General features: G+C 39.2%; 1 protein-coding gene and 1 long non-coding RNA gene across 3 annotated transcripts in view; one reads left to right on the top strand and one right to left on the bottom strand.

Annotated features, from left to right (window-relative positions):
- Positions 1-24,407, top strand: part of LOC111330231 (phospholipid-transporting ATPase ABCA3-like) — a 43,373-nt gene that overhangs the window by 6,000 nt on the left and 12,966 nt on the right. For both annotated transcript variants that reach the window (XM_088745296.1, XM_088745297.1), the window contains exons 3-33: positions 980-1,011; positions 2,444-2,641; positions 3,840-3,974; positions 4,831-4,990; positions 5,729-5,840; positions 6,424-6,534; positions 6,640-6,783; positions 6,909-7,003; positions 7,154-7,267; positions 7,499-7,699; positions 8,106-8,226; positions 8,884-8,988; positions 9,418-9,699; positions 10,003-10,121; positions 10,298-10,444; positions 10,626-10,715; positions 12,168-12,352; positions 13,092-13,197; positions 13,438-13,517; positions 15,197-15,480; positions 15,654-15,845; positions 16,187-16,272; positions 16,567-16,834; positions 17,690-17,815; positions 18,904-19,020; positions 19,861-20,031; positions 20,721-20,831; positions 20,941-21,041; positions 22,153-22,221; positions 23,517-23,655; positions 24,310-24,381. In XM_088745296.1, the coding sequence (XP_088601422.1) occupies positions 980-1,011; positions 2,444-2,641; positions 3,840-3,974; positions 4,831-4,990; positions 5,729-5,840; positions 6,424-6,534; positions 6,640-6,783; positions 6,909-7,003; positions 7,154-7,267; positions 7,499-7,699; positions 8,106-8,226; positions 8,884-8,988; positions 9,418-9,699; positions 10,003-10,121; positions 10,298-10,444; positions 10,626-10,715; positions 12,168-12,352; positions 13,092-13,197; positions 13,438-13,517; positions 15,197-15,480; positions 15,654-15,845; positions 16,187-16,272; positions 16,567-16,834; positions 17,690-17,815; positions 18,904-19,020; positions 19,861-20,031; positions 20,721-20,831; positions 20,941-21,041; positions 22,153-22,221; positions 23,517-23,655; positions 24,310-24,381 (4,273 nt within the window). The remainder of the gene's footprint in view (positions 1-979; positions 1,012-2,443; positions 2,642-3,839; positions 3,975-4,830; positions 4,991-5,728; positions 5,841-6,423; positions 6,535-6,639; positions 6,784-6,908; positions 7,004-7,153; positions 7,268-7,498; positions 7,700-8,105; positions 8,227-8,883; positions 8,989-9,417; positions 9,700-10,002; positions 10,122-10,297; positions 10,445-10,625; positions 10,716-12,167; positions 12,353-13,091; positions 13,198-13,437; positions 13,518-15,196; positions 15,481-15,653; positions 15,846-16,186; positions 16,273-16,566; positions 16,835-17,689; positions 17,816-18,903; positions 19,021-19,860; positions 20,032-20,720; positions 20,832-20,940; positions 21,042-22,152; positions 22,222-23,516; positions 23,656-24,309; positions 24,382-24,407) is intronic.
- Positions 14,934-16,570, bottom strand: LOC148716127 (uncharacterized). Its single transcript, XR_015995443.1, has 2 exons — positions 16,334-16,570; positions 14,934-16,106 (listed from the first exon to the last, which is right to left on the bottom strand). It is a non-coding gene; the product is annotated as an uncharacterized LOC148716127 (long non-coding RNA).

Raw genomic sequence — 24,407 nt, 5'->3', positions numbered from 1 at the left:
ACAGGAAATGAGAAAACATTGAAATATCACTAAGGGGATTATTGGTTGATCCAGTGCCAAATTTTCTCCAAACGAAAATGGTGAGAATTGTATGGCAGAGAGTAAGGAGAATTGCTAATGAGATCTTAGGAGTGAAACGGTTAATTTTGCAGTGCAGACCACGAGGGACAATGGGTATTTTCACTTTAACTTTATGTTCTGTAATGACTTATTCAAGGCTGTGGTCTAACAGCGCCTGGTGGCCCCTGGCGCCTTACTTTTGCTCTTGGGCGACTCAGGAATCATAGTTTTGAAATAAAAAGCATATGCTGGGTACCCTGGATTTCACAGTTTCAGAGCACTGGGCTCCCTTAAATTTTTCTTAGAGCACAGCCTTGTAAATGTTGTTTAGATAGGAGCATGTATGGTTTCTTACTGTCTGTTGTTTTCACTGGGAAAAATTAGTGTTTGGGTAGTAGTTTTTGGAGAACTGGTACTATTAATAGTCAGAATTTACTTAATTTTTTTAGCTCCTAAGATTAGCTATAGCTAGCAACTAATTTCTCCTTACAATTATCACCCCTGAATCGCTCATTAAGGTTATGAGAATAAAAGAAATAATCACCAACTAAACAAGCTCTTGATTGTTTTGAACAAATTCTCCTTGTCAGCAGTTAAACAAATGTAAAGAGAGCACTATGGAGAATATGCACACTGATGTTAGGGTGTAGAAGGTAAAGCCAAACGTAATTCAGTTAGGCATGCAGGGCTTGACACTAACTTTTCAACTTACTAGCCAAGTGGCTAGTGACAACCTGCGATGTTACGACAATTTCAGTTTGTTTACCAACCAAACTGGCCAGTGAAAATCGAAAACCACAAGCCAAAACTGAATTTCTACTAATCTGTGGCTAATTGGCTTAACCGTTAGAGTCGAGCCCTGGCATGTACATGTAGTTTCATTCCTCTAATTCAATAATATACTTTCTTGTTTTTGTAGGTTGTTCATTGAGACGGAAGACAACTGCTTCAGTATGTATCATGTTATAGTACTGAATAAATTCTGGTCTAAATAAACTCACAAATGTAAAATTAATTTATGTCTCAATGTGAGACTTGCAATACTAACAGTAATAATTTGTACATATCGTTTCAAATTAATGAAAACTTAAGCCTTATCGTATTTGGTAGACAATATGGTTGAGCTCAGCGACCCTGTATTCTTAGTTGTTCCGTGTAGCTTCTTTGATGATCTTGAGTCAATGGTGCGTGTGTAAACAAAAGTATAGTTAAATGAAACTTTTCATTAAATGTAAGTGTCATTAAACACTTGACCTGTTTTAAACTCTACAAACATAAGCAGAGTTTGTTTGAGGATATTTGAATGTCATCTACCTGACCTTAAAACGATTTTCTTCTATCCGTGAGCTGTTATTTGTTATTCGGCCCAATCGAACCTGAACTAAAACGTTTTTCGGTTGGCGAATCCTGACAGCCATTTGATGGCCATTTGACGGCCATGATGTTTTTTTCTGATGCTGAGTTTCCTGGCCTCTTTTCTGTCACATGATGGATATACGCAATTTTGATTGGTAATTGTTTTAGCGCGAAATATACATTTTTCTCAGCATCTCGCGATTTAAAAACTGAGATTCGATATCTTCTCAGCTGTTTTTTTTTTTTCGGAACTTGCTGAAAAAAAAAAAAAGGTTATGCCAAGAAAAACCTCAAATGTCACACAGTTCATTCTCTTTTATTCTGAGGAGGAAAATAATCTTATCTCGAGGTTGGTACCTTTTAATGTAAAGATCAAAGCTTCTTCCTTTCGAAGCTTTGATCTTGGTTATGCTACAGATCAAATGAAATTTCTGTCAAAAAACTTCATTGCAATCGGATTTTTCTCTGAGTAAGGAGTTGGCAATTTTTCATGTCACAAATAAAAGAGCCTGGCTAAATTTTCCTGAAACGTCTACCGTTAATTTAATTGAAGAAATTAACCTTTTCTTTAAACATAAATTCCAATTTTTTTTGGTCTGACGTATTACTTTCTTTGTCATTAATTAAGTGGCTCGTTAATTTGTACGTTTTTGATTTCTTTTATTTTTGCCCTGAATTCTCCATATTCTTTATACATTTTCAACTGCTAGGATCGTGAGGATCGATAGAAAAGCATGCATGACTGTTATTCGGGTAGAGATCTTCCAGCACTTCAAACACCACAAAGGACACAAATATTGTTGAAGCGTCGGATAGTCCTTCCCTCAGCCCTAAACTTTGGGGTCAATTCGAAAAACACCATTAGCTTGATTTGTAGATTTGTAGATTTCATGATTTCCCTTATTATGAAGTTTAGCACTTCTCTTCAATTAATTTTCTTCATCAGGAGGATTTTGTTTTTGTTTGATGAAGTTGTGGTCATAAACACTGATTGTTGTGTGATTGAAAACAATTCTGATTTTTACAGGTACTTTTGAACCATTGGCAACAAAAGATATACCAAAAGAAATTGTGAACAGTTTAATATCTGGAGATGACAGGAAGAATTTTAACCAAAATCCACCCAAGAATGTTACTGTGAATAACACTGCAGAAGTAGCAGCCTTCTGGAGGAAGAAAGTGGAGAACAAGACATATCTTGCTTATTATCCAACATCCCTTCCAGGTATGCATTTTAGTGGTTAATGGTTAGAGACAGTGTTCTGTTAGCTTACAGGAATCCTGCTAAGAGCAGGACTGTTGCTAAAGCCATGAGCTGGTTAGCCTGTGAAAATATTTTGCACAATCATATAACATGCATGATATGTTCCTTAATATTAGACTTATGAAAGCTATGATTGGTTAAGAATGTACAGTTAAGTGAAGTTAACATGAAGTTATTGCCTTGAGTTCAGAGTCTCCCTTGTTTCTCATTCCCTCATCAGGTAGTGTTCTAACCATTTTCACTGTATTACCACAGTAGGGTAGGAGTAGAATGGAACATATGCGAACCATGCGAGTAGTCCACCCAATATATCCCATCCATTCCACCCCAGGGGAGGACATCCATCACACAGTAATCTCGTGCGTGAGAAATTAACGTCTTCTACCCCCAGCCCTGCAGGAGACGGGACCTCCATTTATTCATCCCTATCCGAGAAGACTAGAATATCTAACCATTTCTTGATGTTATAGAAAGGTAGCATATTCTTCTCAATTATTTTAAGACCTTGAGTGTTGGTCTGGCTGGGGCTCGAACCCTTGACCTCCCGCACAACAGTCCAGCGCACTATCCATTGAGCTACTCAGAGAGAAGTGTCTTCTTTGCAGATTGTTTTTAAAACTGTACAGTAAAACAATTATTGAATTGGGTTTTTGCATGATGTCATGAATTATCAAACCTCATGTATGTGTCATCTGCTGTCAGCTTTGGAAGATAACTTAGACCTCGGGATTGATAATTCATGATATCATGCTCAACCTCATCCAGTAGTTGCTTGTTATGTGCAAAAAGACAAATTTTGTTAAGTGTTCACTCAGAAGGAAGGATCTTCTTTTGCAAATCATTTAGAATTGTATACAGTGTCGGGGCTGTGGTCTAGCAGCGCCTGGTGGACCCTGGCGCCTTACTTTCGCTCTTGGGCGAGTTGGGAATTTTAGTTTTTTCATATATAAAAGCATATGCTGGGTACCCTGTATTTCAAAGTTTCAGAGCAGTGGGCTCCCTTCACTTTTTCTTAGAGGTTCAGCCAGCTTGCAGTGCAGATAAACTTGTTCACATATAGAAGTTCAGTGTAGGCATGGATGGCATTTTTTTTTCTTATTATTTTGTGGTGATTTTTCTCCATTTCCTAATTTTTTTTTTTTTTACTATTACCCTTAAGTGAGAAAAATCATGAACAGAGTGGCAGGCATCACAGGGTTAAGGGTGGTCCACGACAGCATATTCAACAAGAAGAACTGGTCTTCAGCAGAGGAACTGGCTGATGAGGCCTCACAGTATGAAGAATACTATGCAGGTATGGGTGGTGTATATATATCTTATTAACCAAGCGCGAGGACCGTACTGGGAGAATATTGGCCTGAGGTCTTGACAGTACGGACTGAGCGCAGCGAGCTCTGTACGAAAAAGACCGAGGGCCGATATCCTTCCAGTACAGTCCCGAGCAAGCTTGTTTAATAAGAGGTTTATTATATGACTGAAGTTCAAAGGGACACAAGTGCGGTATCATTTGAGACCATTCGGGACAGTGCCTGGTCCAATACTGAGAGAATATTGACCAGCAATAGAGCATTTTGATTGGTTGACATGTGGTCATATATTTTAGGTCATCATGATTTTAAACCACTGTTCACCCTTTGACCCCAAGAGAAATTACTCACCTAAAATTTCTCCTTACTGAATATCACTCCTGAATCACACTTTGAGGTCAGGAGAATGTAGGAAATGATCACTAACTGTATCAAATGAATATGCCAGAAAGCCGCACTAAACGAACAAAAAGGGAGAGACCTTGTGGTAAACAACAAGTCATCTTTATTGGAGGGATAAACACACTTTCCAACATCTGGGAATCTCTAAATATGGGTTTGACAAATTAGGGCATGTCACGCAACATGTCACACTAACTAATTGAAGAAGCTCTTGATCGTTAAACAAATTCTTCTTGGCAGGAAATATGATGAGAACAGCTTGTCTCAAGAATATGTTTATTCATATATAACGGCTGCAGCTTGCAACTGGAACATGTACTGCACATTTTAAATGAGTTAATATAATTATTATTTATAACAATAATGATGTTTAAAAATATACCTTTATGAGGTTTTCTCAAAAATATTTTCTTAAAACCTTAATGATATCTCTAATCCTAGTTGTGGACTTCAACATCAGTAAAGATGCCACAAAACTTCCCAAACAGATCCAGTACAGCCTACGATTTTCACACACCATTGGTGGTAGCAGGAAAAGCTGGAGGACAGAAAATACCTACCCAAACTTTCAGGCTGTTGGGCCAAGGAGAAATGTAGATGGGTAAAAATACAGACTGTTTGAAACTTATTTCTCACTGCAGTGATAACATGATTTTAAGTGCAATTTGGGGTTAATATGCAAGTAAATTTTTTCAAGACAACAAAATTGTGGGTGAGCCAGTGCAATTTGAAGTTTACGAAAAATTTAGAAATGTTTATTTACACCAATTAAATTGCACATGAAATCAGGTGATTACCTAGTGATAATTTACAGGAAAAAAGTATCACAGAAAGTTAAGAAATCTTGATAACATGCATGCGCTATTTGTAATTTACGCTCATGTTACAACTTTGCACCTTTGTCACATGAAAAATGTACAAGTTTTCAGCTAATCAACTGCTTTCAACCAATGAGAGACCAGGGAGTATATATTGGTTATTTTACAAAATTGAATATTGACTAGAAGTTGGAAACAAAGTGGGGCAACAGGACTTACTTTGCCCCCTTACTTACTCAGTCTCACCAAGTTCTAGCTGTCACCAAGTGAAGTTCAAGGAAGTGACATCAAGGGGGCAGTTCACCCACAGCTGTACATTCCAAAGGGCCTGAGTGCATAAAATTTCAGCTGAGAAGATTCTCATTTACAATTTGTATACCTATAAGTAGTTTAAATGCCCCAATTGTGTAGTCAGGGAGCTTTCCCTTGACTATTAATAAGTTTTGAATTGGTATATGTAGAGGTGTAATGTCGAAAATTCCTTTTGATCAGTGTTGTGAACACATTTTGTCATTTTTCAGCCAATGTTGCCAAGGGTATTCCTCTCACTTTGTGCTGGTGCAGTATGCAGTTGATATGGCTATTATCCAAGAACATGCAAACCTGAGTCAACAAATTCCACTAAAACTGCAGGTATATTTTTTACACTGTATTGTAAGTGTTTGAATTACAAACAGCTTATTTATTTTATATGTATTTGATAAGGATGAAGGCAAACTCAGGCACTGAAGCAACATGACCATTTGATGTTAATTTTTTTTTTCTTGTAAATTGTGTTTCATTTTTACCTGTGCTAGATCATACAATGTAGATGCATGGCATTTTCCTTCTACTTGGTTTTCTCTATCAATTTTTTTTAACAACTTTACTGGGTTTATAACATAGTACTAACTACAAAAACATAATTATTACATATTAGAGACAAAAGTAAATGAAACTAGGAAGACCTGAGGAAGACCAGTAAAACAGGTCGAAACATCGGTTTTAAAGATATTTTAACCTCGGAAAATCCCAGAAACGATTTTAAAAAATTTAGTTTTTACAAAAATGAGAGGTGAAAGTTTCAAGAATATGAAAAGTATTCTAACCCAAAAGGGCAGGTGCAAATGGGACTGACGCCCCATGTGAGGCATCACCCTGTATCATAGTAGCATATTTTCACCAATAGATGCATAGTATGTCTCAAAAATGTGTATTCTCTCTATCTTTTTTTTAGCAATTTCCTTATCCAAAGTTCACACAGAACTTCTTCATACAGACAGTGGAGGGACTTCTTCCCTTGCTCATGACTCTAGCATTCATGTATTCTGCCATGAGTGTTATAAAGGTCAGTTGTATTGTTACCAACTACATCGCACCTCATCGATATCTGCATGTATTGAAAATGGAAAATGAGCTTCACTGTGATAAATTTCTTCTCTTTGTTTTACAGGAGCTAGTCTTTGAGAAACAACAGCGTTTGAAAGAATCAATGAAAATGATGGGACTTGCAAACTGGATTCACTGGCTGGCTTGGTTCACCAAAAATCTTTTGTTTCTGCTCATAGCGATAATTATAGCCACAGCCTTCTTAAAGGTGGGTATATAATTTTGATATCTGTTTGGCATTTTTATTTTGACAATTATCGGGTCATGCATTTGAAGTGTTTTTAGAGTCAAAGCACTTGTACATGCTAATTATAAATATTTCCTTTTCTACAGGGATTTAAGATTTTCGAGTTCTCCGATGGCTTGCTTATCTTCATTTTCCTTCTCCTGTACATGATAGCAAGCATTATGTTCTGTTTCGCATTGAGGTAAGTACTTATTTGTTCTTGTGAGTGTGATATAAGTGTAGTATTAGATTTCTTAATAGCAGTAAAAGTAGGGTTGATTATCCTTAGAGAAGGTCACTTTTAGAGACTAGATTTAGCCTGACCTAACCTTTTGACATTTCCCATTTCTAGCGTTTTCTTCTCGAGACCCACTGTGGCTATGCTGTTTGGTGCAGTGGCCTGGTACTGTACTCTGGTTCCATATCAGACATTTGCTCAGCAAGAGGCTTATGAGGCAATGTCAAGGTACATGGTATACAGTGTATGACTGTTCAATGTATATTACATAATATTATTATGCTTGTACATAACGACCACTTTTTCAAAATTAATCTTCAAGTATTATTGTATACTAGGGGATTATTGTAATACTCGAATTGATCTTATAAGGCTAAAAAATAATAATTATTGTATTGATAGAAGAACTTTCTGTTTGGTCACAAAGGGTTTTAACAGAGCTGTTGTTCATCACCACAGGTCTGAGAAGGCTGCCGCATGTCTTTTACCTAACACTTGCTTGGGAATTGCAACCCGTATCATTGCCAAATTTGAGATCAGAGAGGTGGGTCTGACCTGGAGCCGGGTATCACAGTCTCCTGACCCTGATGACGATTTCAGCTTTGATATGGTCCTAGCAATGCTTGTAGTCCAGAGTCTTATCTTTGGTGTATTCACCTGGTATGTTTTTTCTATTTGAAGTGCTGTGGAAAGAAAAACTGTGCTGTAATTTTAAAGCATGATAACTATATTAAGTATACACGTGCAAACATGTTTGACTTAATAATGAAAAGAAATCTGGAAAGAGTGTGACAGAAATTATGTTTATCACTATAGGCATGTTGCACATGTTTATGCCAAGTGGCCAAACCTGCCAGCTAGTCTGTCATTGGTAGCTACTTTGACTTATTTTACCACAGGTGTTAATGAGAACTTTTGCAATTATTTAAACACCATCAAAGAAGTCCATTTATCAAAATAGAAGAGGCAAAACAAAATGATTTAAATCCATGGTGAAGATGATTTTAATGATTTATTTTGTTGGTTGACAGATGTATTTGTCACACTCAAATCTTTCTCTCCCCAGGTATGTCGAGGCTGTCTTCCCTGGTAGTTATGGAATCCCCAAACCTTTCTACTTCCCCTTCACAAAGTCCTACTGGTGTGGAGTTTCCAGTGACAAAGTTGTCCAAGTAGGAGCTGAAGAGGTACACAGCATTACTATAATTACTAAATGGTCTCTTTTTCGCGAAACATTGTGCCACCTAATCAGCTCTAATTCTAAGTGTTACATTGGTTACTTTGGTACCTTTGACCCCTTATGGTGACTAGTACTTAATTTCTACTTACAATATCTGACCCCTGAATCACACATTAAGGTCAGGAGAAGAAAGGAAGTGATCATTAGCATAAGAAGCTCTTGGTTATTAAACAAATTCTCCTTGTTAGCACCTTATGAAATGTATAGAGGAAAGTTAGAGAATTTGCATAGTGATGTCGGATTGTAAATTAAGGGATCATAGATGCCTCTTTATACCTGTATGATATACAAGGGAAAAACTATTGGATAGGACTATAGGGTCAGAGTCAGGGAAGAGCAGAGCAGGGCAGAAAGAAGGGTAAGGTCAACAGAGCTCAAGAAGTACACAAAAAATTGGTGAAAATTGATGGGCAAATCATTTTGATGAAAACATTCCTGCCCCATGCTGCGTTACCTCCTATAAGGAGTTCCTCTTTTCCAAAACAAAATGATTGTGGTTTCAAAATTGTCGAATGATACAATAATATTTGTCTTGGGGAAGAACATCACTTTTTGTTACAGTTTCACGAGTCAAATAGTATTATTTTTCATATTTGTGGTGTAGGAGTTGAATCCAGTGGATAAGCATTCTGGTAATCCAGCGATTGAAGATGAAACACATGATTTGCCCATTGGTGTGGGAATAAAGGATCTCAGGAAAGTGTTCAGGGTAGGCAACTTTTTGTGGAAGTTTAAGTTAAATGAATATAGCTTGCTGTAACTTGAAGGTATTACAGTCTGTACTCAAGCCAAGTGGCCCAATCAGGTAGAGCTTATCCAGGTTTTCATGGCCTGAAGCAACTTGGAGTATTGATATTCCCCCCTGGATTGGATGCCCCCCCCCTCCCCTGGCATTTTATGAGGCTTTCCCTGACAATTTGCCATTACCCATTTAGAATCCTGGGGGGAGAAAGGCACTGTGAGAGTAAAGTACTTTGCCCAAGAACACAATAATGACCAGGCTGGCTACATGTAGGTCTTGAACCCAAACAGTTGTAAAGATGCGGCTTAATTTGCAGCTCACAAGGTGTTTTTACATGTACTTGTATTTTAATGTATTTTCTTTATTTTGTTTGATTTTATTTTAATCTGTTATAAGGGCTCAAAAGGGTCCAAGGTCGCTGTGGATGGACTCACTCTGAACATATACAAAGGTCAGATAACAGCACTGCTTGGCCACAATGGAGCAGGAAAGACCACCACCATGTCTATCCTAACTGGTCTCTTTCCACCCTCAAATGGTTCTGCTCATATCAATGGCAAGAGTATTCTCACTGACATGGATGGTATCCGCGAGAGCCTGGGACTCTGTCCTCAACATAATGTTCTTTTTGACAGACTAACAGTTAAAGAACATCTGAAATTTTTCATCAACTTGAAGGTGTGAAGTGGATTTGAAGACGCCATGTCATCAGTAGATAATTACTCAGTTGTCAGATGAAGATTTAGATATTTTTACTCATGATCAGTTACTTGCCAATTCTCCCATCTTGGGCTTGATTGTCACAAATTTTTGCTGCAAAATCTTGGATCCTATAATGTCATTCTGTTATATATAATAATAAACCATCAAATCTCACAAACATATGAGCATAATCATTGCACGATCAAGAATTTAGTAGTTGCATACATGTAGGTACACTTAGTGAATAACTTTAATCTTTCAATTATATGTTACTTTTAGGGAACGTTTGGGCAAGAAGCTGAGATGGAAGTCTTGCAGATGATTAATGACATTCAGCTGACTGACAAATTAAATTGGGCCTCCTCCAAGCTCTCTGGTGGAATGAAAAGGAAATTATGGTAAAAATTTTTTTCAGGTTGAGTCGTCATTTTAGTTATAACTAAGAGATAACTTTCTGAAAAAATTGAAAACTGTCTGGATCTTCAATGGCTGGATTACCAGAATACAGTCATTTTCATAAGATCCAATGCCAATTTGTTTGAGCAAGGTTAGAAAAGTTCTACTCTCTTTACAGTTGTGCTATTGCACTTATTGGAGGCTCACAAACTGTGTTCTTGGATGAGCCCACGTCAGGAATGGACCCATATGCCAGAAGAGGAACATGGGACTTACTCCTAAAGCACAAAGCAGGAAAGACCATTATCTTGACAACTCACTTCATGTAAGTTACCCTGTAAAGTTGCAAGGTACAATAATTCGTGGTTTAATTGCCGCACTGAGTTAAGGATAAAGAACAGTTTGGTGCCTTTTTTTCTTGACCACCTTCGCTCGTAATGACAATCCACTTCAAATTTTCGTTATTTTATGCTAAATATGTGTTGTTTGTGTTTCTGGTTTTTCAGGGATGAAGCTGATTTCCTTGGAGACCGAATTGCCATCATGGCTGATGGACAACTGCGATGTTGTGGCAGTTCTCTGTTCCTTAAGGGCAGGTAAATTATGGTATTTCTTTGTCTTAAAAAACAGTTTGGCATAGTGGAAATTCATTAAAATTAATCAGTTAACCAGACTTGAATGTGACTTTCGACTCTCCAGTAACGCTGATTTGTTGAAATGGCAGTCATTGTAATCTTCACGTAATTTTGGTTTTATCAACTGAGGTGACAATGTGAATTGGCCACCGTAAAGAGTTTAAAAACTGACGTTTCGAGCGTTAGCCCTTCATCAGAGCGAAATCTTACCCTGCAGATGATTGCAACACACAATTTCCAGTTTTCTTAATCATCACAACATGATCATCCGTGTACTTTCTTGGAGTCTTACCTCTCCTCTGCAGTCACCCTTTCAGTAGGGACATTAGGGACCTTAAGCGAACCACGACGGCGACGGCAATGAGGACGTGGAAAAAAAAAGATCTAATTGGCAGAACAATAGCTCAGCAAGTGCGTTTTAAAACTTTGTACATTTCTTAGCCGTCCTTTGCAAAACAACAACGTGAAATCACCAAAATTTGCGTCATCTACGAACCGCGACGGCAAATTATTTTAATTTCCATTTCGAACTCAACGGTCCATTTATGCGTTTTGTTGAGGTTGAGGTGAGGCGCCATAGGAGACGGTAAACGCATGCGACCATTTTCCAAATTCTAATTAAAAGAAGAAACTAATTTTTTAATCTACGTCTTCTTTGGCGTTGCCGCCCTGACTGCTTAAGGTCTCTTTTAAGCAAACCACGACGGCTATGGCAACGAGAACGTGGAAAAACAAAAGATCTAATTGGCAGAACAATAGCCCAGCACGTGCGTTTTAAAACTTTGTACATTTCTTAGCCGTCCTTTGCAAAACAACAACGTGAAATCACCAAAATTTGCGTCGTCTGCGAAGCGAAACCGCGGCGGCAAATTATTTTAATTTGCCTTTGGAACTCAACGCTACTTTTATGTGTCATGTTGAGTTTGAGGTCTGGCGCCCTATGAGACGGTAAACACGTGCAGCCATTTTCGAAATTCTAACTAAATGTAGAAACTCGTTTTTTTAATGGACGTCTTCCGTGGCGTTGCCGTCCTGACTGCTGAAAGTCCCTAATATCTCTAAAGGCTGCGATTAAATGGTTCACTATCTGCCCCTGTGCTGGAGTCCATGAAGCTTTGCAAACCCGAAGTCATATTATAAAAATCCAGGTGTAAGGGAAAGAAGTGCAGTCCTAAGTCGCAAAAAAATCAATTTGTTCTGTGGTGCTCCCTGAGATTTTTCAAAACTATCAATATCTCAGTATTTGATTTAAACTTTCAATGATGTGGCAAAAAAACAGCGGCATTTGGGAACAGGACATTCTTCTTCGTACTCTTTCCTTCAAGATGTTTTTCTGAAGTATCCTTCTGATTTCTGGGTTGACAAATGTTTTTCTAAATAGTTACTTTTTTCTGTTACTGTTTTGTTCTAAAGGTATGGTGTTGGATATCACTTGACTCTTGTGAAAAAGGAAAATTGCAATGAGAATGCAGTGACCAGCTTGATTGTCAACCACGTGCCCAGCGCGCAATTGCTTAGTAGTGTTGGTGCTGAAATGGAGTTTGTATTGAGCAGTGAACACTCCAATGGTTTTGAGGCGCTCTTTCAAGAAATTGAAAGTAAGTTTACAAGTAAAAATTAAAAAAACCATCTTTGCAGGTGAGCTGATTGCAGGAAAGAAGTCGGAGAAAAATTCAGGCTTTGGCGAAATTTCAACCTGAGATTATTTGGTGCTATATTTGATTGGTGCCAATAGCACCCAGCTAATGAAGGCACGTATTAGAATCCCATCGACGCCTGGATTTTTACAAGCTTCTTTTCTGCTATTTCTTTACATGAAGCTCACTAATGCGAGGGTCGTTTCTTTACGTCTACAGCATAAAGGTAGAATACTGACTATTATTTTGAAATGAGAAAGTAAGCTGGAAGAAAATTATGATGTTAAGTTTCACATAGTCGTTGTTGGGGCGCTTTGCGATTGGTCATCGTAACGCAAAAACCAAATATCAACTGCCAATTAGAACAAAGGGGCGGGGAAGAATTCAAAATTTTCACGCGTGAGGGGTGAAAAGTGCGGGAAAAATTAATGCGTGTGACCGAGTCGCGCTTGACTTCAGTTTTGAATTCGATTGGTTGGGAAGGTGGTGCCAGTTATTTTGACCAATCACAGAGTGCTATAAGGCAGAGCCAGTGACTTTAATCTTTGACAATGAATTGGAAAGTGCTCAGAAATGTTATCACGCAAACTTACTCAGGAACCAATAGGCGCTGTATACCACAATACTTTGAGCGAGTTGCTTTGGTGAGCAAAATGAATGTTAAGATGATTATGAAATTTCCTTCTAATTTCATTTTCAGATAAGATGGATGAGTACGGAATAACAAGTTTTGGAGTGTCGGTCACAACACTTGAGGAAGTATTTATGAAGGTTGGAGAAGGAGCAGAAAAAACTGTGGACAAACTGTATGTTGAGCCCGACAGATGTTTGTATTGATAAGGTTCAATAAATTATCAGAGACTTGTAAACCTTTTTCTACCCTTTTGATAAGGTTTAGTTCGTTACGCTCGTACTGAATCAATTTCATCAAAGATTTTTGCAAGGAGATTTTCTGTAACTATAAACTGATAACATTATTCATGATTTTTATTGAAGAGTTGCCTTCTGTGAACTGAAGGGCTGGATAACTGTTATTTTTTTTTCAGAGCTAACGAACACGAGATTGCTGTTGAAGAAACAGAGGAGATTGTAGATGTGTCACGTGATGAAAATGTTGCAGCCAACAGTAAGGAGAACCTACACTTAATCGTCTAAGTTTCTTACATATCTTTGACCACACCAAATGGTTCAAAGCCGAGAGTAACAGTGAGGGTCCAGTAAGGAGAACCCACACTTAATCGTCTAAGTTTCTTACATATCTTTGACCACACTAAATGGTTCAAAGCCGAGAGTAACAGTGAGGGTCCAGTAAGGAGAACCCACACTTAATCGTCTAAGTTTCTTACATATCTTTGACCACACCAAATGGTTCAAAGCCGAGAGTAACAGTGAGGGTCCAGTAAGGAGAACCCACACTTAATCGTCTAAGTTTCTTACATATCTTTGACCACACTAAATGGTTCAAAGCCGAGAGTAACAGTGAGGGTCCAGTAAGGAGAACCCACACTTAATCGTCTAAGTTTCTTACATATCTTTGACCACACCAAATGGTTCAAAGCCGAGAGTAACAGTGAGGGTCCAGTAAGGAGAACCCACACTTAATCGTCTAAGTTTCTTACATATCTTTGACCACACTAAATGGTTCAAAGCCGAGAGTAACAGTGAGGGTCCAGTAAGGAGAACCCACACTTAATCGTCTAAGTTTCTTACATATCTTTGACCACACCAAATGGTTCAAAGCCGAGAGTAACAGTGAGGGTCCAGTAAGGAGAACCCACACTTAATCGTCTAAGTTTCTTACATATCTTTGACCACACTAAATGGTTCAAAGCCGAGAGTAACAGTGAGGGTCCAGTAAGGAGAACCCACACTTAATCGTCTAAGTTTCTTACATATCTTTGACCACACTAAATGGTTCAAAGCCGAGAGTAACAGTGAGGGTCCAGTAAGGAGAACCCACACTTAATCGTCTAAGTTTCTTACATATCTTTGACCACACCAAATGGTTCAAAGCCGAGAGTAACAGTCAGGGTCCAGTTGTTCGAAGGCTGATTAGCACTAACCCTGGATTAAATTTTAATCCAGGTTTCCATATTTATTTTTCTAAGAACCTTTCTGGGATAATCTTCCTTTTTTTTTTTGAAAACTTTCAGATCTGAAATCTAACCCAGGCTAGCCCTGGGCTACTTTAACTGATTCGCCCCGACGAAGGGCTAACGCTCGAAACGTCAGCTTTTGTAACCGTTACGGTGGCCAATTCACCATTTCAACGTTCGTGATATATCCAAATTATTTCGTTACCCCCACCGACGCAGCCCCAAACAGTTTCTTTAGAAACTATCAGCCTTTACTTTAACCCAGCTTTGAAAAGCCCGACCCAGGTGTATACTCTGATCATTTGGTTACGGGTGGGGGAAGGGTCAAATTTTCAGCGAGGGAGGGATGGCTTCAGCCCCCACTACCTCCCCCTTTATCCTGCTCTGCCAGTTATGTTCGCAGAATTTCTCCTTACAATGCTGATACAAAACAAAGGAGACAGAGGGACAATTAGTTGATTTAGTACTAAATTCTCCGAACCAAAATCATAAGAATTGTGTGGCAGACAATAAGGAGAAGTACTCACGAGATCTTGGGAGTGAAAAGACGGAGGTAGGAAGGATTAAAGAACAGTTAGACAAATGGTTTGTGGAGCGATAGAGACAAGAATTGTTTGGCGAAAATAGAAAAGACAGATGGTTGTTGGGGATAAAAGGATATTTGTCTCAATCATTAAACTCTGGTGTCATTTTCTTATTTGTCTTTTAGAACTGGAGACAGGCTTTCAACTGAAGTGGCATCAATACAAAGCAATGTTCATGAAGAGGTTTCTGAACTCCAAACGCGACAAGAAAGCAATTATTACACAGCTTGTTCTCCCCGTCATTATGGTAGTGTTTGGTTTGCTGTTGATGACGACGATTCCCACGAGAGAGAACGACCCGCCTCGTGTTCTTAAGCTGTCTAACTTGAGCGTAGACGGTGTCCATACCAAAGCTTTTTTTGCCGACTACAGAAACATGAGTTCTAGTAAAAAAAGTGCGACATTTGAGGTACTTGTAAGCCAGGTTCCCATTTTTTTTTTTTTTTGTGCACTTTTGATCAAAAGCTCTTGTTTCTAGGGTGGTTATTGTTATAGATGCAAACAACACTGACATGGGAATACAGCGGTTTGAATCGGTTTAAACCCAAAACTAACGTGAGAACCCTAAACTCCTGTCCACAGAAAACCAAAACTTACCTCAAAGACATTAAAGTTGATGCGACTGACATCACGTCAAAAGTTTATTACATTCGAGACGGCAATAAGGACTATGGCGTATTTGTCAGAAATAATAGCTTCGCCAAAGTTGATAAAGACAACAAATCCTGCTGTAACTTTGAGTATTATGTTCTCAATGCCAAGTGCAAAGCTAAGGTGAGTGCTGATCACTTGTTCGTTCTTTCTTTTAGCTTCCTTTTTCCTTAGCTTTTGTTTCTTTGTTTCCCTCTTTTTTTGCGATTACTTTCTTTGTTCCATTGTTCCTTCATTTCTCGTTCCTTTACTCATTCTTTTTTTTTTTTTTTTTTTTTGCTCTTTTACTCTCACGCCCCTTCGCCCTTTCGTCTCTCCGTTCCTTCCCTTCGTTTCTTTTTACTCTGCCTCGTTCCTCGTGATTAATAGGCCGATAGGATCATTCTAAAAAAAGGATTAGCAGCTGGTTATTTACTTGTTATCTTAACGAGCTCATCATCGACTTTGAATTCTTTTTCTTTTAGTTTATCAACAAGACCTTAGTTCCAGATAACTGCAAAGAGTACACTTTTGGCTACAAAGACTGCCCGAAGTGTATTGAAGCTGAAATGTATGTATGCTCTACGTGTTTTTTTAACCTTTAAAGTGACTAGCGTCTAATTTCTCCTCACCCCTGAATCACACGTTAAGGTCACGAGAATTTGGGAAATGATCACCAACTTAAGACGCTCTTGATTGTTGATCAAATTCTCCTTGTCAGCACCTCCGGAAATGTATAGAGAACAGTATGGAGAATATCCATACTGATGTTATGGCGTAGAAGGTTAACACCAGTCCTGAGAATATGGCACGAGGCAAAATTCAGCAGATCTCTTTTAATTTAAGTTATCGTTTCTTTTTTCAGTCCTGGAGTAAAATTAGGTGACACAGAGTGTCGCGCAGTGGGTTGCCCCGGCACAGATCTGACAGACCTCAACACTTACTTCTCTGAGTATGTCCTGGAAGACAGCAATGCCAATGATTACTTTAATATTTACGTGGCTGGCTTTTCATTGGCCCCAATGCCGCCTGCTATGAGCCTGGCGCATAATATGACCAACACCAGCGGTATCACTAACAAGACCCTTGGAGGATCTGATGCGACTGTTACTACAGTTTGGTACAGTAATGAGGTATGATACTGTACTTCCTCATCATCTGGAGCTATTAGTAATAGACATCTTTTTGTTTTGATATGAGTATGCGCCCTACGCACGCGTATAAATTATGTTAACGATTTAGTGTGTACTCACATGAAAGTTAAAAAAAAAAAAACAAACATGACGATAGCCTAGTGGGATCCGACTTTTGGATCGCGAGTATGAATTGAACGACAATAATTCCTTTTACCAATTAATCAAAGCGCTGAAAAAGTTTGAAAATAAAACAATCAAAAAATAACAGATTACTTTTTTACACGAGAAAACGAATGTCGGTAGCAGTGCGCGCTTATAGCGCCGACCGTTCAGTTAGACAGGTTTAATGCGTAAACTATTGTTTTACTCGGTCCTGTTGCAAGCATGACACATATCCTGTTCAATTAGTGCTTAAATCGGGCAGATGATAACCAAACGAGCTCGATAAGATTTTCAGCTTGATGTTTTGAGTAAATGTGAAGTTTTAAGTGATCGCCGTGAGTGCAATTGTCAATTGAATGTCGTAAGCAATCTGGGATTGCATTGGTTTTGCTTTATTTTGCTCTGTGATTAGTCTAAATAAGTCGCGTCACACTCTCAACCAATCAGATGCAAAACTAAAACCAATCACGACTTGGTCGCCGGCGTTTTCCCGCGCTTTGGGCTGTTTGCTTGATTTTACTAGGGTTCCGATTGGCTCTTCATGGCGTGTTCCTTTCTTCTGATTGGTCTTTGTAATTGCTTTGGTTTGAGTTATACGACACTCCATAGAGAACCGCTTTAAAAGTGATCACACTTATTAAAAACAGTAGATTTATGGTAAGATGATTTCCATCACTTCTGCCTCCACAGGGATTCCATACCATAGCAGAGGCACTGAGCGCCATGAGTAACATTCTGTTGGTTGATCAAACAGGAGATTCGTCTTACAGTATTGAAACTACAAACTACCCTCTACCAAACAGTGTCAACAACAAGGTCTGTTGTATTGTATTTACATAGTGGGTCTCTTTTACAATATAATCGATAATATTAAAAACTGGATCATTGGATAATTCAATTCAAGACTTTTTATTGGCTTAGCCATTATGGTATATGAGCCGATATACTATAATCTAATATCTGTACATTGTAACCTCCGGTTTCTTCTTAAAAAATAAAGTCGAGAAGATTTGTCTAATATCTTGGGGGCGTTTTTTTTAACAAAACAATTATTCCACTCGTGCTTGTTGGATATGAGATGATTATAGCTAACTCGGCGCTACACGCCTCGTTGGCTTTCTGTCATCTCACATCCAACGCGCGCTCGTGGAATAATTGTTAATAGAATATTTCCATAGAAGCAACAGACATTATGTTAGGTTTTTTAGTGCTATGGTTTTAAACCAGACTTCACTAAATTTTATGCTACAAACCGTGTTCTAATCTTTGCAGAATACCATATGTTCCAAGCTTGGCTCAGTAATAACATCCCAAGCTTTGCAATTGTTAGTTATAAGTAATTCTTAATTATATCTTAATTAGGCTCGGACTATTCCTCCCCCCCCCCCCCCAACGTCTTTGCAGTGCATGATTCTTAGTTATATCTTAGTTAGGCTCAGACTATTCCTCCACCCCCCCCCCCCCCCACGTCTTAAGGTCCCCTAGCCTAATTCTGCTGACCACAAATTTTATGCTATTTATTCGTATATTTTATGCTATTTAATCGTATATTAATACTTAGTTATTTATTATTTTATTTAAATTATCTTGTTGTGTCCTTACTTAGTGGTTTTATTACTGCTATTTTATGAATAGCACATGAATAAAGTTCATCATCATCATTGTCCATGTCCAGTTTAAAGAAAAGGTCCTCTGTGAAAGCGGACTCGCTTTATAAAACAATACACTGTTTTAATTTAAACCGGAACGGACAACTTAAAGCTCTTTAGCCCTTCAAAAGTTTTTTTTTTTTGCGAGGTACCGCTTGTTTTTTCTTTTCTACGATATTGTGGTAATACTTGTAGCGAAGGTTCGAAGACGAAATGGAAGCACTTGCCTATGACTTTGTTTGTGTTTTGATTCAGGCTGACAACGTTACATCAAACTTCTCTGCGCTTCTCCTCGCCATATTTCTTGCACTGGGAATGGCGTTCATGGCTGCAAGCTTTGTTACATTCATTGTACAGGAAAGAGTGTCAAAGGTGAGACAGTAGTTAGGTCGGATCAATATCTGACCCACCGCGCTCCCACCCCTCCCCTAACCAACTAATAGTCAACTGATAACAAGGTAGAGTTAATGTTGGGTCAGGGGAGGGGTAAGTGCACAGTTGCTTAGATACTGGTCCGTTTGGCGAATGGCAACCTCGAAACGTTAGGTTAAATTTGGTACTAAATTGAAAAGTATCACGTGGTTCAAATAGCCATTTTGTCAGATGACCTTTCTCGATAATGTTTCGAAACTGTAGGGAAAAATTACTTACTGGTAACTCCTGGGATTGAAAACTTAAGGTTTATGGGTTTTCGTTGTTTGAAACAATAGTTCCGTATCATTTACTTCCACAAAGGAATGATAATTGAAACGTAGCTTATCAAAGTTCGCTACGACGGTTTTATTACCATAAGTGCGCTATTTGATTGAGTGTCAAAAAGCCAATGGCCAATCAGAACAAAGTAAATTACTTTAAAGAGCCAATGAGAACTCGAAGTAAAAACAACCAAACTGACAAAAGCGCGGGAAAACACGGGCGACCAAGTCGTGATTGGCTTTAGTTTTGCATCTGATTAGTTGAAAGAGTGGCGAAAGTTTCCCGGACTAATCACAGAGCGAAGTAAAGCAAAACCAATGCAGTGGCGGATTACTTTCGAAACTCAGTTGAAAATTGCTCTATCCAGCTAATTTTTTCACTTTTCCGCCGACGTAGCAAAACAGTTTCTTTAGAAAAACTACCAACCTATTTCACTTTATGCGACAAATACCTCTAAACTTTTGACACATGCACTCAAAGAAAGAAGCTTGAACTAATTTTCGCCCCCTCTTTCAGGCAAAACATCTTCAGTTTGTCAGTGGAGTTGATACAGTCAGTTACTGGCTTGCTACATTCACCTGGGATTTCATCAATTATTTAGTCCCCGCTCTTGTGATCCTCATTTTATTTGCTGCATTCCAAGTGGATTCTTACAAGGATGAGATGGGAATCGTCTTCTTGTTGCTGGTAAGAAAGTATTAAAACGCCAAGCGACAGAGCTGCAAAACGTCTGGAACCTTGTCGTCTGCGCACGCGTGCGAACGTCGTAGAGCTAGATGGCTTGCTTTCAAGCTGTCACAACTAAGTTGTCATATAGACAAGCACACAAGCGAGTGATTTGTGGTGTTTGAAAAAACGGTATAACGTTTTTGGTAAAGCTCAAACCAAAATGGTGAATGAACAGGAAACCTTTGACTGAATAGACTTTGTGCTGAAGAAATCTCGCGTTTTCCTTTTTCCTACTTTTGTTTCCTTTTACAAATTTATATGATTGTTTCAATGTTTTTTTTTTTCGCGTATTTTGTGTGGCAACGGTTGTTTCTTATGTTTTCCGTTGAAATTTGCGCGGGAAATTGGCGCACAGGTGGTAAAAACTGATCCCCCTGCCCGGGTCTCGCGATTGACTGCTGTGTTAGCGCCTCCGCATGTCACGAATTTTTGCGTGAAACCTTAGTACTATTTTATACAAAATGATGGAATTCTGGCGGCATGGTTTTTTTCTTGCGTTTAAAGATGTAAGTAGAAAGGTTAGGCTAAAACTCTTTCCCTTAACAGCGGCACAAAATTTAGCCACAAATTGTGACTTGCGCCTCAGTTGTGTGCAGGGCGATCCTTAACGACAGTTGTCATCTTAAGTTTTTTTTTCCTCTTCACAGCTGCTGTTTGGTTTGTGTGTGCTGCCGTTCGTATATTGCCTTACGTTCATTTTCACATCTCCAGTTGTGGGTTACGCGATCACAGTCTTCTTGCTCTCCATTCTCAGTCTGGTAAGTTTGGCAACTGCTCATCGAATTTAAATTTCATTTTTAATAACATTACCCTTTCGACTGAAAAAGTGAAGCATTAAATTATTTCTATAACTTTGAATCCTTTCAGACAATGTTGATTACAGTGTTTGTCTTACAAGTACCAGCCGTTGGGTATGAAGATGAAGCAGAGATTTGTCATTACATCTTTATGTTGGTTCCTACTTATACGTAAGTGATGTTGTCGCCAAATTATTGAATTGCACATTCCTAATGGCTGTAACTTTGTGCAGAATTACAGCTCCCATTTTGAAAAATAACCCCTGAGTAACAAATATATTCTATGTTTTCGTGTGTCGGTGTAATGGTACACGAGAAGCAGCCGAGTGCATCACTGATGTTGACGTCACAAAAAAGTGGTACACGAGGTGCAGCCAAGGGTATCATTGATGTTGACGTCACAAAAAAGTGGTACACGAGGCGCAGCCGAGGGCATCATTGATGTTGACGTCACAAAAAAGTGGTACACGAGGTGCAGCCAAGGGTATCATTGATGTTGACGTCACAAAAAGTGGTACACGAGGCGCAGCCGAGGGCATCATTGATGTTGACGTCACAAAAAAGTGGTACACGAGTCGCAACCGAGTGCATCACGGATGTTCTTATCACATGTTAATGTCTTCTGTGATCTTCCTCTGTACAAAACCACAGCAACATGGAATCTTTTTATGTCATATGATGGGAAAGCGAAATGTTTATTCTAGTTCTCGATCAAGAGCAGGAGACATAATAATGTACACTGCAAATTGCAAAGCAAGAAGCACTCTGAACTAAATCACATCACACTAAATAATGATCAACGTCTATATTTTATATTTGGTGGCCTAGGTACGTAAACGGAGGCTGGGCAATATTACGACAGTGTTTTTGGGGACGTTAGCTACGCGTCTGTCCTCCAATAGATCATTAGTAAAAACCGATCAAAATGCTTGTAGAATTCAGCTTATCTTAGGAATTATATCAGTGCTTTCAATAAGATTTGAAATAGGTGGCTACCTCGGTACAACATCCGCCGGAGAGCGACTTGATTGCGACTTAGCGTGGCGACTGCGACTTGAGCGCGGTGAAATATACCCGGCGACTCGCAACAGAATAGCCGCCGGAGCTCCGGCGGGTGCTAGGTCTTATTGAAAGCACTGTATATTAAATCGACATTTTCTCTAACAAGTTTGTTGATCTATGGTGCCCTTTTTTGTTCGAATTTAGCAATACCGTGTATGCTTGATTAGGGTATTGAAAATATCCTCGCCTCTATATTAATAGTTGAACGATTCTGTTACAGGCTTGCTTACGGCTTCGTGGATCTCGACCAGAATCACGGCTTTAGAAAAGTCTGCAACGAATCTCCCGGGTAAGTACATGATCCGAAACAATTATTTGTTGTCAGTTAAACATGTGAAAGTGTAGTCTGATCGTCCGGGTGAGTGTAGTCCTGAGAAGGACTGTTGTCGGTGGTGGTGACTGACATTTCGACAACCTGTGTGGAAGTCATCGTCAGAGTCAAGTGAATAGCTGTTGTCAGTAGAGTGTTGTTAGTCCAGTTCGTGTAAAATGATTGGTCAGTTTTGCTGTGATGTTATTGGCTGTAAGACTCAAGTCGCGTAAGTCGGTCGTGATTGATCTGTTTCGATCCGTTGGTAAAGTTAGATCGTTCTGTTGGGTTCGTTTGTAATGTTAATGTCGTGAATGAGTCGTTTGTATGGAGCCGGTAGTAGTTGACACCTGTTTAGGGGAGTCTGGTCTAAGTTAATAAAACAGCTTTCCAGAGTTAGTCGTTGAAATTAGTTAGTGCTGTAGGTTAGGCATTGCGCAGAGTCCCAGTCAATATTGTGGTTCGTAAGTCGATGATGTTCAACAATGTGATTGTTGACATCACCTTTCCTCGTCGCCCGTCTGTGTTCAGTCAGTCTTGTTGCGAGGTTCCTGCCAGTCTCTCCAATGTAGGAGTCTTGGCAATCGGAGCAATTGATCTTAGAAATCGCTCCCTGTCTGTTCCTCGGTTCGTCCTTGTCTTTAACATTGGTTAGTAACTAACGTAGTATGGTGATGGGTTTGTGGGCGACGCGGATATTGAAGGGTTGTAAGATGCGCGAGATGTTCTCAGACATGCCTTTTATGTACGGTATGGTTGCTGTAGTCGAAGGAGTTGCGGTGTCGTTTGTTTCGGTAGTAGTAGTAGGTCGGTAAGTGTTTCGTCGGATGAAGTCGTCGTTGTAGTTGTTCTTTGACCGAGGACTCGACGAAACTAACTAGTTTCCCGAGGGACAGCACATTAAGTGCTTTGTGATATATTTAGACTTTCCCTTAAACAGTCATATAGCAAAAAGGTGCTGTTGTATTAAGCGCGCGGGCAACAACTGCGCAATTGTATCCCGGTGGGAATACATTTGAATTGATCAGGGGCTCCTGACCAAGAATCAACCAATCACAGTGCTCGTTTTGTTGACTGAAAGTCGAGGTATATAACAATATTAGATGTTTAGTGTCGAACGCCCTTGACAAAGAAATCTGGGATGCTCAGCTCTTAAAAACATCCTTAAAAGTTACGCAAGCCATTGAAAGACAGGGTTTAACTTAATAGTTAGTTGGTTAGTTGTTTGGAAACGTCACTGTGTTCGTAATCTGGTTTTCTGGTTGTTTTCTTAGAGCTAAACTGGAGTGTGAAACGAAGAGAATTAAGTACACAGACCATGGTCTCTCTTGGGAACGCCCAGGCATCGGTCAGATGGTTCTGTACATGTTTGTGGAAGCCGTTGTGTTGTTCATTTTGGTTCTGCTGATCGAGGTAAGGCCAAGAAACTCAAGACGGTTAGTTAGCGACGACTGATTCCCGCCCCATTCCCCCTGAAAAACTTATGATCCCTCCCAAAAAAAATCCTCCATCCCCCACCCCTTCACCTGGGGGAGTAAAAAATAACTGGTCCCTAACCGCAAAGTGATCGAGGGAAGCCACGGCTGAAATAAGCACCGGACAAGTGTCATAAATATATCTTCTTAAACGTTTCGTTGTGTAGTATCGCGGAGTATTTTTGCGAGTTATGCCGCATTTTGACGAGCCCGTAGGGCGAGTCAAAATACAAACTTAAAGTAGAAAACATTTACTCAAAATAAATGTGTGAAAACTGCTTAAAACGCGTGAAAAACGCGTGTAGTCAAGTCGCGTTTGGTCTTCGTGATTTTGCGCCTTATTTTCATTGGTTGAGAAGCAAGGTGGCGCGAATTTTCTAAACCGAGTACAAAGCAAAGTAGAGCAAAACCAACAGCTTCTGGATGAAGTTTGACCCCAAAGCGTAGCCAATATGTGAGTTAAATTTCACAGAAACGATAGTTATTCGTTAAACTTGTACAAATATTGCAGAAGTATTCTCCTCTTGGGAAGGTGGGTGCTGACTTGTTAACTAATGTTAGGTAATGTTTTGTTTGGTGACCCGGTCTACAGGTGAGGTTCTTTCTTGGTGGCTTAAGCAAAAATTCAGACGAAGCCGATGGAGCACAATGCCGAGGCAATGAGGTAGGTTTTCAATTCGATTCAATCTT

Source organism: Stylophora pistillata, chromosome 14, assembly GCF_964205215.1.
Source record: "Stylophora pistillata chromosome 14, jaStyPist1.2, whole genome shotgun sequence".
NCBI lineage: Eukaryota > Metazoa > Cnidaria > Anthozoa > Scleractinia > Pocilloporidae > Stylophora > Stylophora pistillata.
This window is presented reverse-complemented; position numbering and strand designations above follow the sequence as displayed.